At 59.5% G+C, this 14147-nt stretch overlaps 1 protein-coding gene across 5 annotated transcripts in view; it reads right to left on the bottom strand.

Annotated features, from left to right (window-relative positions):
- Colec11 (collectin subfamily member 11) overlaps positions 1-13164 on the bottom strand; it is a 32064-nt gene extending 18900 nt beyond the window's left edge. Inside the window, exons 1-2 of one of the 5 annotated variants that reach the window (XM_046441185.2) lie at positions 12966-13164; positions 6519-6672 (exon numbers count right to left, since the gene is read on the bottom strand). In XM_046441185.2, coding sequence (XP_046297141.1) covers positions 6519-6651 — 133 coding nt within the window. In that variant the 5' untranslated portion in view covers positions 6652-6672; positions 12966-13164. Of the gene's footprint in view, positions 1-6518; positions 6673-8976; positions 9129-12965 lie in introns of those variants that run through there. The other 4 variants (XM_046441186.2, XM_046441182.2, XM_046441184.2 and 1 more) reach the window with 4 other exon arrangements.
- Between the last annotated feature and the right edge of the window lie 983 nt (positions 13165-14147).

Genomic DNA, 14147 nt, shown 5'->3' with positions numbered 1-14147 from the left:
GCTTCGCTGGTGTTCTTTTGAGCCAAGTTGAGAATTGAGGGAAAATCTAATAAATGCTAATGTCCACCTTACAGGAGGACAGAAGGAGCCAGTGGACATTTGAAGGCCTAGTGACTGCGACTTCCAACATTAAGGAAGGACATGATGGAACATGAGGAAAAGGCCCCCTGAGACCCGCACGGGGAACGTCACCCAGACATGGCAGAGTGACAGGCAGAACGTCTGTCACTACCCAACGTCTGTAAGCTACCCGGGAGGAAAGCATTTCAGGCCTGTGTGCGTGCGAATGAGAAGCAGACTGACAGGAGCGCTCGCTAGCAACCCAGGAAACAGCATCAACACGGGGACATGTGTGGGCCAGGACACCGGCTGCCTCTCTGAGAGAGTGGCTTTAAGGTGAAGCTGCTGAACAAGCTGGACGTGGCCAGGCAGAGCAAGAGAGGCATTCTGAGGAGAGGGACAGGGCACTGCAGCTGGTCAGGTGAGCCAGGAGGCTGGAGGGAGAGGCTGGAGCAGTGGCCAGCCCTGAGATGTACACACAAGGACTGGGACAGCATGGTCACCCACACAGCAGGGCAGTGCACCATTGCAGGAGTCCAGCAGAGACGCTCGGACTGGACGAGGGTGGGCGCTTGCATGGCCTGTGCCGCAGCCTTGCCCCTGCTCTCCGCTGGGCTGAAAGCTCCGTGACGGTGTACCACGCATCTCCTGGCTGACCATGCAGCCCCTGCTCCAGCGTGGACCCGGCTCACATGGCATTTCCACCGCTGCAGCTTGGAGCCAGCCACGGGCAAGCACAGAGCGGTGCACGACTCTAGACCAGCTCCTCGCTGCCCGGCCCACGTGCTGCCAGCCTCGACACCCCTCTGAGGACAACTGGATCACTTATGTCACCTGTAGGCACTTATTTCTGATGGGCAGATGTCTTTTCATCTACACCTCCAAAGAGAAATGTGACAGTTACAGTATCTTTCTTCTTTTTGTTGCCAGCAAAATTGACTATTTTAAAAAATGGTCGCTGTTAAAAACTACCGACCAAAAGACTCTGATGGGGTTAGAATGTAGCTGGTGGCAAAGCTCCTGACTCCCACCACAGAGCCCTGGGTTCAATCCCCAGCTCCAAAAAGAGAAGATTAAAAAAAAAGACTTTGATGTTTTAAAATTAAACAGAAAATACACAGGCTATAGTTTCCAACCAACAGGTAAGAAACACCTTAAAAATGAGTGGCGCTGGGCTGGGGCTGGGCCTCGGAGGCAGAGCGCTTGCCTAGCATGTGTGAGGCACTGGGTTTGAGCCTCAGCACCACATAAAAATAAATACACAAATAAGTGGACGGCACCGAGTCAGGACTGCTAGGCTTCCCTCACACACTGCGGCTTGACCCAGAGTCAGGGAGACGCACTGGGTGGCTCTGCAGCCTCTCAGAGCTGGGCACATGGCACGTAGACCCAGCCATCTGCTCCCAGGCCTGCGCTCAGCCGAGATGTCCAAGCAGAGCTCATGCAGCACGCCCACCACAGTGGGACTCACGGCCCAGAAGCAGGCCCCACAGAGGCCCCCAGCTGGAGGGATGAGCAGGGAGCTGTGCCGTGTGCGACAGGCTCCCCCAGGGCCCTTGGCTCATCTCCACCATCAGCCTACCACTAATTAGAGAGCAAAACCACAATGTGGTGAGCCGCCCTCACCTCCCTAAACTCCTAAGGACAGTGCTGCAGGCTGAAGGGACACCGGACTCAGAGAGCCGGTGCCCAGGCAATGGACGAGTGGATGGGTTTACGTCTGACCCACAGTCGTGTCATAAATGCCCACAGATGCATTTGAACAGTCGCAGCACTGTTTCAAAATACCACCCCGTAAAGGACGGTGACAGGACCTGGGCTAGCACTGAGTTTCCACCCAGCAGTGACCTGCCGCACGGACAGCCGGAAACAGAACAAAAGAGCCCAGGGTGGCGTGCAATTGAGAACCACACTGAACAAAATCAAGCGGCTCTCACCCTCCGAAGTGCTCCAGGGTTTCAACATCTCCTCTTTCACGCGGGAATGTGGTATAGCATTTCGTAAAGATACGGGTCCTCTTAGACACCACGTAGGGGACCAAGTTACCAGGCAGAGCTCTAAGGACAAGGCTCATCTCTGCCAGGGAGGTCAGAGTTTCAACTCCCTGCTCCTGCTCCACCACTGACGTGTCTCCTCTCAGAGAAACGGAAAAAAGGGGCAGGGCTTCACCCACCCTCACCTCCTGCACGTCCTACGAAGGTTTGCCCACCTTGCACTTGGGGCCTTTTTTGCACTAGAAAGATCCACAACATGAGATACTTAGATACATAGTTGCTGCCAGCTGAGGAGGGCCGGGACGTTCCTGGTCAATACATGGCTCCTAACCCTGAACCAGCCCGTCTGCAAGGGTCACGAGCAGGAGAGGCATGGCCTCAGAGCCACTGCCTGGGCCAGCAAAGCAAGAGTCCGGCAGGAACCTGCTAGCTTGGCCGCCCTAGTTTTGAGAGATTACTGTCAATGAATTTTTAATTAATCTGATAAAACCTGTAAGAACAACCCGGCCCTTCGTCACTTCTGAGCAGCAGTCTCCCTGATACATATCCACATTTTCCCATACGTAACAAAAACCTCACTGTTAGGTATGACTATTATGCACCAATGTTAAAAAGTTTTAAAATAAAAAATTTTAAATACATGTTTCCCCACCTATAGCCAAGGTCTTTAACCATTAAGGAAAGTCCGTCTCTCTCTAAATGCAGACACAGTGGACTATCAACAGATGCATTTTGTTGAACACAGTCAAGGGGCCGCCTGGTGTATGTGCTGAGAAGATTCGACAACCACAGGTGGACCTGCAAAGTCCCGGAAGCCCAAGGCAAGGAGGGCATGTGCCGAGTCTCACAGACAGGCCCCTTCCTCCACAGAGAGACCCTGCTCTTCTCTCCAGCCCTGAGCCTAGCCCTGCAAGATTCTCAGTGAATTCCGTCTCATGAACCAGCGGCCACCGTGTTCCTATTTCCTCTTAAAAGCAAGAGCTGTACTGTGTTTAAACAGTCCCCCTTCATGGACCACCATGATGTCTGACTCATCAGTCTTGACCAACACCGTCAGGCTCCACGTTCCTCCCCGTGCTCCCCTCTGACTTGCTGATCTTCACGGGACACGTGATGCAGGGAGACCTCTCACCTCCTTTGACAGTTGCAAGCTACCATCTAGAAGCCGGGCAGCAGGGGCTGGGCCCTCTGGTCACTGCATCCCTGTCCAGGAACAGGAAACCCACACAGCACAGGGCTCAGCGGGGAGGGGCTGGGGCTGGAGGCCACTTCTCCCTCCTCTCCTGGCGCTGCGTGTGTGAGCATCACTCTCCACAGGGCCTGTGAGTCCTGGTCCAGGTAAGACACCCAGAAAAGAGTGGCATTCGTCCACTTGCTGACGTGTGCTGAGCATATCGTGGGCCGTCTGGGGCTGGGGGGGTAACCCCCGCCCCCGCCCCTGTGTGTGAGGACCAGGAGGGTGCTGTCTCAAGGCCAGGGCCTTCTCTCCTGACGCCAGTCTGTCTGCTCATGGTTCACAAAAACTTACATGAACCCTGAGCTTTTACGGCTTGGAGAGCCGGAACTTGCTTCCTCCTCCCTTCTCTACACCCTCCCTGCCGCCCCACTGAAACACCACAACCATGGAAGTCTTTGATTCTGCTTTAGCCAGCACACCCAGTATCACAGAGCACTCCTGGCTACGTCCACTGTCAGAGGGTCAGGTTTCCAAGGGCCTGAGTAGCTGTGTCACAACATTCCTGCAGTGGACATCCCCTTGGCCTTGACAGATGACAGGGTTGGTCTCAGGAAGCGGGGGTTTACACCCAGGATGCAGAGGGTGGGCTCCAGCGCACGCGGCTTGCCCATTCCACACGCTTGGCCACCCAGGAGCGAGTCTCTCCACCTGCCTGATGAGCAGCCCTGCAGGGCAGGACCCGGGTCTGAGCACTGGTAGGACCCTGCTCAGAACCTACCCGCCCACTGTGGCGCTCAGTAGGTCGACACGCTGCAGAGGGACGGGTTTGCCGACCCCACGGGCAGCACGGGGCCTTACAGCTTTGCCAGCTCATCACTGACCCCACACTGGGTTCAAGTGCAGACAAACTGTGATGGAGGAGGTGCCACTCTGCCCAGGAGGTGAGCTGGCCAGGAAGAGAGGAAAGACCTGGCTGGCCACCTGTCCAGGACGCTCCATGCCGAGTGCCACCCATGTCCACAAGGCCAAGGGAAGGAGCACAGGCCACCACCAAGGCTGGCTTCTAAAGCGCCTGGCTCAGAACTGCCCGGAGAAGTGCATCCCAGCTGGGAGACCCGGGACTGATGCTGCCTTCCTGCGCGTGCAGAGCCAGGGCTGCTGCATGTGGGAGCTTGCAGGCTTAGAACCACGCCGTGGTGATGGCTCAGAGTGCTTCCTTCCGGCTTTCCTCAATAGTGGCATATGTCTTTATGTTTTAAATGAAATTAGGGACCATGGTATTTTACACTCTGCTCTCCTGTCCAGCCTTAGCTGCACCGCACCTTCCTGTAACTGTCAGGACCGTTGAAGTGTCCTCCTACCTGCCCCCTTTGTCTGTTACCAGAGACTTGGTCCAGGTGGAGCCGTGTGTTAGGAGGCGGGAAACGAACTGCAGTCCAGATCCAACTGCCGACTGTCTACCCTGCAGGGGGGCATGGAGTCCTGCCACGGCCACGCACAGGAACCCTCACCACAAACCCTGCGGAAGGGAGGCTGGGATCCCATGGCTGGAGAGGCCCGGCCAGGGAGGAGAGGCGGCCTGTCACCCTGCAGCATGCATGAGGCCCATGTGGGCTGTCTCCCCCAGCAGCCTTCTTCCCAGACAGGTGACAGTTCCTCATGACAGAACAGAAAACCACCTGGAAGGAGCCTGGAGCCCATGCCCACTGTCCTGCAGGACACAAGAGACACGGTAGAGCCAACCAGCACTCTGGAGTCCCACATGATGGTGGGGAAGTGACCTCCACAGTCACGTCTCCCAATTTAAACTTGAAGTTTCCACTCACAGACCCATTCACACGCCCTCAAAGTCAGGGCCCAAAACCAGTTCTCAGAACTCGGCCTCCAGGTGGCTCAGGGACCCCTGCAGCAGCTGGTTATTGGAGAACCCCAAGACGGCTCCCTGGGCAGAGCCTAGCTGCTGGCTTCCAGGCCTGGGATCAGAGGTGATGTCCTGAAGGCCCTAGAGAGGGCACCAGGACAGCACGGCACACTGGCCGCCACAGCCTGACCTGGTGCAAGGCGCAGAGGCCTGGGATTGTCCTGGCCGAGCGTCCTCACAGGGGTCTGGCAGCTCCAGGCTGCGAGGATCCACCTCAACAGCTCAACACAAAGAGCAGCCCAGGCAGAGGCTGGCTCCAGGGCCCACAGCCCAGGCTGCCCTTGGAGGGAGGAGCAGGAGGCAAAACTGGATCTGGGCTGTGGGAAGTGGCTGTAACCGCCCTCTCCTCCCAGGCCAGGGCCCAGCACCGCCCCCCCTCACTTAGGAGGGCAGCTCACGTGGCCCTGTGTGCCCGCTTGAGCCTGTTCTGCTGGCTCCACTGGGCACTCAGGCAGCCGCACCCGCAGCTCCTCCCCCCCCACAGGGCTCTGGGGTCTCTGGCCCGAGGCGTTCCCAAGTGCATATTCCACTGGAAGGCACGAGAGCTGGCGCCTCGAGGACCTTCCTCAGGCCGTGGCCAGCCCCATGCCTGGCCTGCAGAGCTGTCTCTACCTGGAAGCAAGTCACAGAGAGCAACAAAGAAAGTTCTCATTTTTAAAAGGAAGAACCGTCTGGAGGCAGAGTGGGAGCTCACTGTGGGACCTTGGGCAGGACGGTTCGTGCCGAGCGCCACCCCATGTCCACAAGGCCGAGGGAAGGAGCACAGGCCACCACCAAGGCTGGCTTCTAAAGCGCCTGGCTCAGAACTGCCTCCAGCTCCCTTGTTTGTCCAAAAGACCAATGAGATCCTCCCGGGCTGAGTCCAAGCCGGTGCCCCGACCCGGGGAGCCCAGGGGAAGGCTGAGCTGCACACAGACTGCTGACCCCAGGGTCCCACCATTCCTCTGTTGAAGAAGATCCAACACCCCGTGACCCATCCTGGGTGACACGGGGGAAGCCGAGGTACAACAAGGAGCAGCCACGCCTGGCTGTCCCTGGAACCGGAGTCAGGCTCAGGGTTTCTGCTGTAAGACAGATGCTGCAGGGTCCCTGAGCCACCTGGAGGCCACTGTGGGGCCAGAGCCCCAGACACAGGACTAGTTGTTACCTTTTTTTCTTTTTTGGTACCGGGAATTAAACTCAGGGACACTAGACCACCGAGCCACATCCTAGCCCTATTTTGACTTTTATTTAGAGACAGGGTCTCACTGAGTTGCTTAGTGCCTCACTTTTGCTGGGGCTGGCTTTGAACTTCCAATGCTCCTTCCTCAGCCTCCTGAGCTGCTGGGATTATAGGCATGTGCCACCGCGCCTGGCCAGCTGTTACCTTTGAGTCCTGGGACGAGAATCTGCACAGAGCAGGCGTCATCCACCGTCTGCTGAGGACATCCAGATGGCAGCAGCAACAGGAAGGCCAGGCCAATCAGCGTGCCCGCAAGAGCCAGGTCCCTCTTCATCATGAGCACAGGCAGGACATTGACCTGAGGAAGGAAGGCACAAACAGTGAGGGACTCCAGAGCGCGGGGGTGACGTGAGCAAAGCGGGCCTCGACCAGCCCACCCTGTCCTTCCCCTCCAGGATCTGGAGCCTCGCTTACTGGCTGGGCCACGAGCTGACCTCAAGCCCCAGTCAGGCAGGACACTCGCAGTCCTCCTTCCCTGAGCCTGTGAAGGCTGAGCGTGTCCACAGTCACTGCTGGGATGAGCTACCCAGCACCAGGCCTGCCCCAGGACCCCATGTGATCCTCAGAAAAGACTCGGGCACAGAGGACAGGTGGCACAGACGGAGGCCCCCCACAGAGCTGGGGAGAACTGTCCAGAGGGAACGGCCCAAGCCCCAATGCTAATGGTTCCATTCACTGACAGGAGGCCAGGCCCCACGTCCCCTGTCCGCCAGGAGACAAGGACAGGATGGCTCACTAGACGTGGCCTCCTCCAGAGAGGCTGGTCAGGAGAAGGAGCCCACTCTGGGAATTGTAGGGGACGTAGTCACGAATGGCCTCATGGGCTTTGTGCTGTCCTGGGACGGGTGGGGCTCATTGCCCCCCCACCCCGTTCCTCATCACGAGGGGCCTCAAAGCCTGAGTGGGGGAAACCATCAGACCCTGGGAGGAGAGGCAGCAGGAGGAGGAGAGGGGGCAGGGGGAGGAGAGGGGGCAGGGGGAGGAGAGGCGCGGGGGGAGGGGGCGGGGGGGAGGAGAGGCAGGGGAGGAGAGGCAGGGGGAGGAGAGGGGAGGGGGAGGAGGGGGGCAGGGGGGGAGAGGGGGCAGGGGGAGGAGAGGGCGGGGGGGGAGAGGCGCGGGGGGAGGAGGGGGGGGGGAGGGAGGGGGGGGGGAGAGGAGGGGGGAGGGAGGACGGGGGAGGGAGGGGGGGGGAGGAGAGGGGGCAGGGGGGGAGGGGGGAGGGGGGGGAGGGGGGGGGAGGAGGGCGGGGGGGGAGAGGGGGGGAGGAGGGGCGGGGGGAGGAGAGGCGGGGGGGGAGGGAGGGGGGGGGGGGGGAGGAGAGGCGGCGGGGGGGGAGGGGGGGGGGAGGAGGGGGCGGGGGGAGGGGGGGGGGGGGGAGGAGGGGGGGGGAGGGGGAGGAGGGGGCGGGGGGAGGAGGGGGGGGGGAGGGAGGGGGGGGGAGGGAGGGGGAGGGGGGGGAGGGGGGGGGGGAGGGGGGGGGGGGAGGGGGGGGGGAGGAGAGGCGGGGGGGGGGGGGGAGGAGGGGAGGGGGGGGAGGGGGGAGGAGAGGCGGGCGGGGGGGGGGGAGGGGGAGGAGGGCGCGGGGGGGGGGGGGGGGGGGGGGAGGGGGGAGGAGAGGGGGCGGGGGGGGGAGGAGAGGGGGGCGGGAGGGGGGGGGAGGAGGGGGGGGGGGGGGGGAGGAGAGGGGGGGGGGGGAGGAGGGGGGGGGGGGGAGGAGAGGGCGGGGGGGGGGGGAGGGGGAGGAGGGGAGGGGGGGCAGGGGGAGGAGAGGGGGGGGGGGGAGGGGGGAGGGGAGGGAGGGCGGGGGAGGGCGGGGGAGGGGGGAGGGGGGGGGGAGGAGGGGGAGGGGGCGGGGGGCGGGGGGGAGGGGGGGAGGAGAGGGGGCAGGGGGAGGAGAGGCTGGGGGGGGCAGGGGGAGGAGAGGCGCGGGGGGAGGAGAGGGGGCAGGGGGAGGAGAGGCTGGGGGGGGCAGGGGGAGGAGAGGCTGGGGGGGGCAGGGGGAGGAGAGGCGCGGCGGGGAGGAGAGGGGGCAGGAAAGAAGGCTAGCGGTTGGTCGGTCGAGGCAGGAGGGAAGGAGTGGGGGAGCCCAGGGAGGACCAACGGGGGGCCGGGGAGGGAGGGAGCTCCACAGCACCAACACGTCCATCCTGAAAGGCCACCTGCTGACGCTGCCCGCACCTGACTACTGGGTCAGTGGATCATCCGACAACGTGTGAAAGCCATCCCGGCAGGATGAAGCCAGACCAGCAAGCTTCACTCGGTTGGAAGAGAGAGGACAGATGAGGGGCTTCAGAGGGAAGGCTAGGGCAGGGAGGGGTCCGGCACGCGGGAGCGGCTGTGACGGTGCCAGGGACCGCTTCCCTGATGCGGGAACAGGAAGGGCTACCCTCCAACTCTCTCCTCCCCACGAGTGATGACAAGGAAAGGTCATGTGAAGATGGCTTTCTGATGTCACCACCATGAAGGGAAATGTCACATGCCCCCTAGGCCCTACTCATGCTAAGGAACAGTCAGGGTGGGTGCAGGGGGAAGAGGGAGGATGAGACAAAAGTGAGGGCAAGGGCAGCATTTGCAGGGCTGTGGCCAAGATCCGGGCACTCACCTCCGCCTTCCTGGAGCCCTGAGGCCTGGGGGACTCGGCCTGCCCTCTGCGTGCCCGGGATGCCAGGGGAGTGAGACACTTCACAGCTCAAAGTCACAGAGAGGGCCTGAGCACCCCCACAGCACACTGACTCTACAGGCCAGCATGTCCCCAGGCCCTGCCCTCTGGGCCACTTGGTCCCATGCTGGCCGTGGGTCCTCTGTGCACCCATGCAGGGGAAGGCCAGAGGCTAACTCACAAGGCACCCACCCATTGGTCAAGTGTCCAATCACAAGGAATCACACAAGGGAACCGGCCTTCTGCTTTCCCTAAGAGAAAAACACTTGGGCCAGGCCGACTGAAAAAAGATGTAAATCCAAAATCAGGAATGGGAGAGAGGGAGGTACACTGGCGAAGGAGAGCAGCCGCTTGGTCCTTCTGAGCAGCCGCAGTTCCAACAAGAGCTCTGGCCCACCCAGCATCTCCCCGTGACACTCCTTGGTCAGTTTGTAATGTTTTATGATGCAAAATCTGAACTACGCACACAACTAATGCCATGAGCCTCTGCACCCGCTGCCCAGCCTGGACTGACACCTTGGAGGCATGGTGTGGGTTCTCTGCCAGTCCCCTACCATCCTGCCTGGTAGGCACACAGGGACGGGGTGAGCCTGAAAGGACTATGGCACTTAGCAGTAAAGGGAAGGACCTGAGCCCACCCAGGGCCAACCGTGAAGTCAAGGTGTGCCTCTCCCCACCGCAGCCCCCAGAGCGACTGACTGCCTGAATTCTAGCCCCTGGTTCCCTAGCAGTGAACAGCACTGCTACGCAGGCTTATTTTCTTAAATATATTTGCCGGGTTGGCCGGTTGGGTTTCGTGAGGCACTGACATATTGGCAGTCCTCCGTGTCCAGCCTTTCCACTCCACTCTGCAGGAAGCTGCTGCTCACCGACCGTCTGGTCACAGTAATGCAGAGAGTACGGGTCACCGATGGGGGCTGGGATGGGGTGGGCGCGGGGGGGGGGCAGAGGGACGCGGCTGTGGCCTGAGCTCACTCTGAGTACCCCGGAGCAGACATGCCATTCACATCTGCCTGATCCCGAAGGAAGTCCTGGGGCAGCTCACAGAGCCACCACTTGGGGCTTTGGTGACCAGATGGCATGGTGTTTAATGGGCAGCCACAGAAGCAGCTGCACCACTTACCAGTACCTTGGGCAAACAGCATGCCTCTTGTGAGCTGGCTTTCTCATCTTAAAATGGAAATGAGAAGCCCTTGGCTATCTGGGGGAATAACGGAGGTGAGCCTATTCAGTGCCCTCAGCACTTACTCGCGTGTAATTCTGGGACATTGCTGAGTCTTTCGGACCATGCTTCCTCACCTGCACCTGGGAATGGTGGAGAGTCTCTGAGGAGCATTGCAGTTGTTTTCTCTGACCTGACGGATGCTGCCCAGCTCCGTCCTCTGCAGCGACTCTGAGGACGGAGCTGTGTGCTCCTGTGTGATGAGTGCACTACCAGAGGCAGGGTGGACACGAGACTTTCCTGGGTGCGTGTGTGGCCCTGGTATGGGCAGAGGTGCTGTTCAGGGCCTCTCTGCCTGGAGTCTGGCTTCCTGCCCTTCCACACCTGTCTTCATGCTATGGAGAGCCATCGCTTGGGGAGCACTTCCACGGACCAGGCCCCTTGCCAAAGGCTTGGTGCATGGTGCTCTGAGGCCAGCCTTTTCTGCTGCTGCCTCTGACCACTGTTTGGTTGGTTGGTTTGGGTTTGGGTTTTTTTTTTTTTTCCAGGGGGAGGTGTTTATTGTTTTTTTTTGTTTTTGTTTTGTGTTGTTTTGTACCAGGGATTGACCCAGGGTCACTCAACCATTGAGCCACATCCCCCGCCCTTTTCATTTTTACTTTGAGACAGGACTTTGCTAAGTTACTGAGGCTGGCTTTGAGCTTACGATCCTCCTTCCTCAGGCTCCAGAGCCTCTGGGAATACAGGCGTCACCCCCACGCTCGGCTGCCCTCTTCATTTTCTGAGACAAGGCCTTACTAAGTTGCCGAGACTGGACTTGAACTTGAAATCCCTGCCTTAGCCTCCTGAGTTGCTGGGACGACAGGTGTGTGGCCACCATGCCCAGCTCCCAGAGTCTTCACCACATCTAACGTCCACACAGAATGCCCAGGGTCGGTCGCTGGCTACACGGTCCACCTGTGGGGGGGCCATGGCTGCCACACGTGGGTTAGTGCTCTGCTGTCAGTGTTCTGAAATTCCCAGGAGTTTGGGTAACAAGGGGCCATAGTGTGCAGCCAGGCCTGCTCTTGACAGCGCTCTTGACCCTACGCACTTGGCCACCACCTGGGCGGCAAGTATTTTGATTCCGTCTTCTGAAAACAATGTTGACCCTTGCAGCACGTTCCACACGCCCGGCCCTTGGTCCCTCCCCGTGTTTGCTGGGTGTAAACCATGCTGAGTGTTCGAGGTTCCTCAGCTACCCCAAGCTGACGGGGTTTCCTGTCTGGTCAGAAACAGTTCTGCCCAGAGACAGCCGGGCGTTTAGCAACGGTCACCGCTCTTGCTGTACAGGTCCTACGGTGACTTCCAGAAGGATGGGCTGATGCTATCACCAAGAAAGGAGGTAACCAGGGCGAGGCAGAGGCCAGAGTGAGCCACTCTGGGCCTGCTGGTACAACCCCCCTCAGCAGCCCCCTGCCCACGCATGTGCTTGGGGCCTGCTTTCCAGCGGGCCTTTCCCTGGGGACAGGAAGAGGCACAGGCCTGCCCTCCAGTCGCTCTCAGACTCTGGCTCCAGCTATGAACCAGGGCAGGTAGGCACTGGGTGGAGGCCCCACCCCCCAGGAGCCCCCCGCCCCAGCGCTCTGGCTGTGCTGCTGCTCGTAAGAGGAATTTGGTTTATGAACTGAAAGCTGCGGCAGGCGCAGGATCTCTTTAAGAACAACATCCTTATCTCCCAGCCAGGCCCAGGTCTCTGAGGCGCCATCCATGAGATCAGCTCCGCAGGGAGAAGGCATGAAACGTGCACTTCACACAGGGACAGGAGAAGGAAGGGGAAAGCGTGACTCGAGCTGCCAAACACACTCGCTAAATACCTCCAGCAGGACCCAGCGCGTCCCAGACACTGCAAATGCCCACCAGGAGCCACACCTGAAGCACGAGGGGGGCTGGTTTGACTGGCAGACTGAGCTGCCCACGCTGGCTTCCTGCAGTGCCCTCCCCAGGGTTTACAGCAATTTCCAGCCAGGACACGGTTCTTAACTCCTCACCACGACCACTGCAGGAAGAGGCCCCTTCCCTCTTGTCTCCCTGGATTTAAGCAGATTATGGGCCTGGTCCCTTCTCAAAATCAGAGATAAATGAACAGCTACAAGGTCCGGGACGCTGCTCGGCCCAGCACCAGACGGAGTCCCCTATCACATGCAGTGGCTTCAAGCATTGCTGTTTGGACGTGGAGGTGCCCCATCTCCGCGGCTCCAGCAAGACCCCGGTTCCTCAGGGCTGGTGTCAGGCAGCAGGGCCACCCTCTGGAGCTCTTTTCCAGATTCCAGAGACAAGAGGACTCCTTCTGGTAGGAGATGACCCACTGGGAAGGACTGTCCCTCCCTGACTGTGGCCTCCTCCAGTCCCAGCTCTGCCTTACTACCGAGGGTGAGGCAGACAGCAGGTCCCCAGGGAGGGCCACTGCACTCAACGCTGCTCACGATGGCAGATGAGGTCTGTGGCCAGTTACGACCCGGTGGTTTGAAAAGAGAAGGCACCAGGCTCCCCGGCTGCAGGTTGAGTTTTATATAACTAGTGACCCCATCTGGTGACCCCCAGGACTTGACTCCTGTCATCAAAGTCTCCATTAAGTTCCTACCAGGAATGACTGAACCCAGTCTCTGCCTGAATCCAGATCCCACCTTCCTCACAGCCCAACTCCACCTCCAGCCCCACATGGAACCTTGTCCCCGCATCCGTGTCTCAGTGTCCAAGTAACCCCCCAGCCGTCGGCAGTGTCTCCTACCTGGGCACACTAGGCGAGGGGGCTGTCCTGAGCACTGCTGGCCTGCAAGGACACTGTGCCGCAAAGCCTCATGGCTGCTCTTTACAAGGGCCGGCCCCAGTCCAACACTCGGAGGGGACCCTGCCTGGCTGCCGGACGACCCAGCAGTCCAGCTGGATGGCTGCAGCCTTATCTGCAAAAGCTTCCTGTCTGAGACCATCCGCTGCTGCAGGATGGTGCCTGAGTGTGGGAATGCCGGCACCACGGGGCCTGGAGATGGCCCCAGCCTCCAACACCCTCCTGCCTCTTGTGGAATTCTTTTGTGTTTTCTTTTTTCTTTGTTATTGGTTTGTTTTGTTTTTGTTTTGTGGTTCTTGGGACTGAATCCAGGGTGCTTTACCACTGAGCCACATTCCCTGCCCTTTCTACTTTGAGACAGGACCTTGCTAAGTTGCCTAGACTGGTCTGGAACTCGCATCCCCCTGCCTCAACCTCCCGAGCTGCAGGGATTGTGAGCATGGATTGCGAGCGTGATCCAGGCGCCAAGCTTCTTTTTGCTTTGTGGCTGTTAATGAGTCACACTGTGGAAAAGTTCCTAAGTGTGAAGAAGAAAGAGTGGAGACCAGCACCTGGCAGCACATCAGCCAGAAGTAATTGCAGCTCAGCCTCTCCTGTCCTGTTTCCCACGTGGGACTTCACTGCAAAACTCAGGAGGCACTCACCACTGCCATGGAGACCTGGCCAGCAGTGAGACCCAAATTGCCACTTAAGTTGCATTTAAAAGCAGTGAATGCAGGAACAAAGTCTTGTGGACGTCTCAGGGCCACAGTGTGCAATCACCCAAGGGCTGGACACATTCACACCTCAACACCAGGCAGCATCCCCTCTGCTCCCTCAGAACACCAACGGTGAGGACAGCAGGACCTGCCAGGCTCCGCCGCCAGGTGCTGGTTAAGACCACTTGCAACCACTGAACCAAGTCTCATCACCAGCCTCATGTTAGAGGTCAGGAGTCAGAGACCTCGCCCAAGACCAGTTAGCAGAAATGGGCAGGCCACTGCTGCCGAGCCAGCCTCCATGTCCCTCCTTCCTGGACCCTTCCCGTACAGCTGCTGTAGAGCTGTCTGTTCACATTGTCCTGCAAGGTAAAGGGCTTTCAAAACATGCTAACAACCTGAGAAATACCCTGTTACAAAAATAAAA

Source organism: Marmota monax, unplaced genomic scaffold, assembly GCF_021218885.2.
Source record: "Marmota monax isolate L192 unplaced genomic scaffold, Marmota_monax_Labrador192_F-V1.1 WCK01_AAM20220418_F8-fsc00010, whole genome shotgun sequence".
NCBI classification, from domain to species: domain Eukaryota; kingdom Metazoa; phylum Chordata; class Mammalia; order Rodentia; family Sciuridae; genus Marmota; species Marmota monax.
Note: the sequence above shows the minus strand (reverse complement) of the source record. Positions and strands in the feature narration are given on the sequence as shown.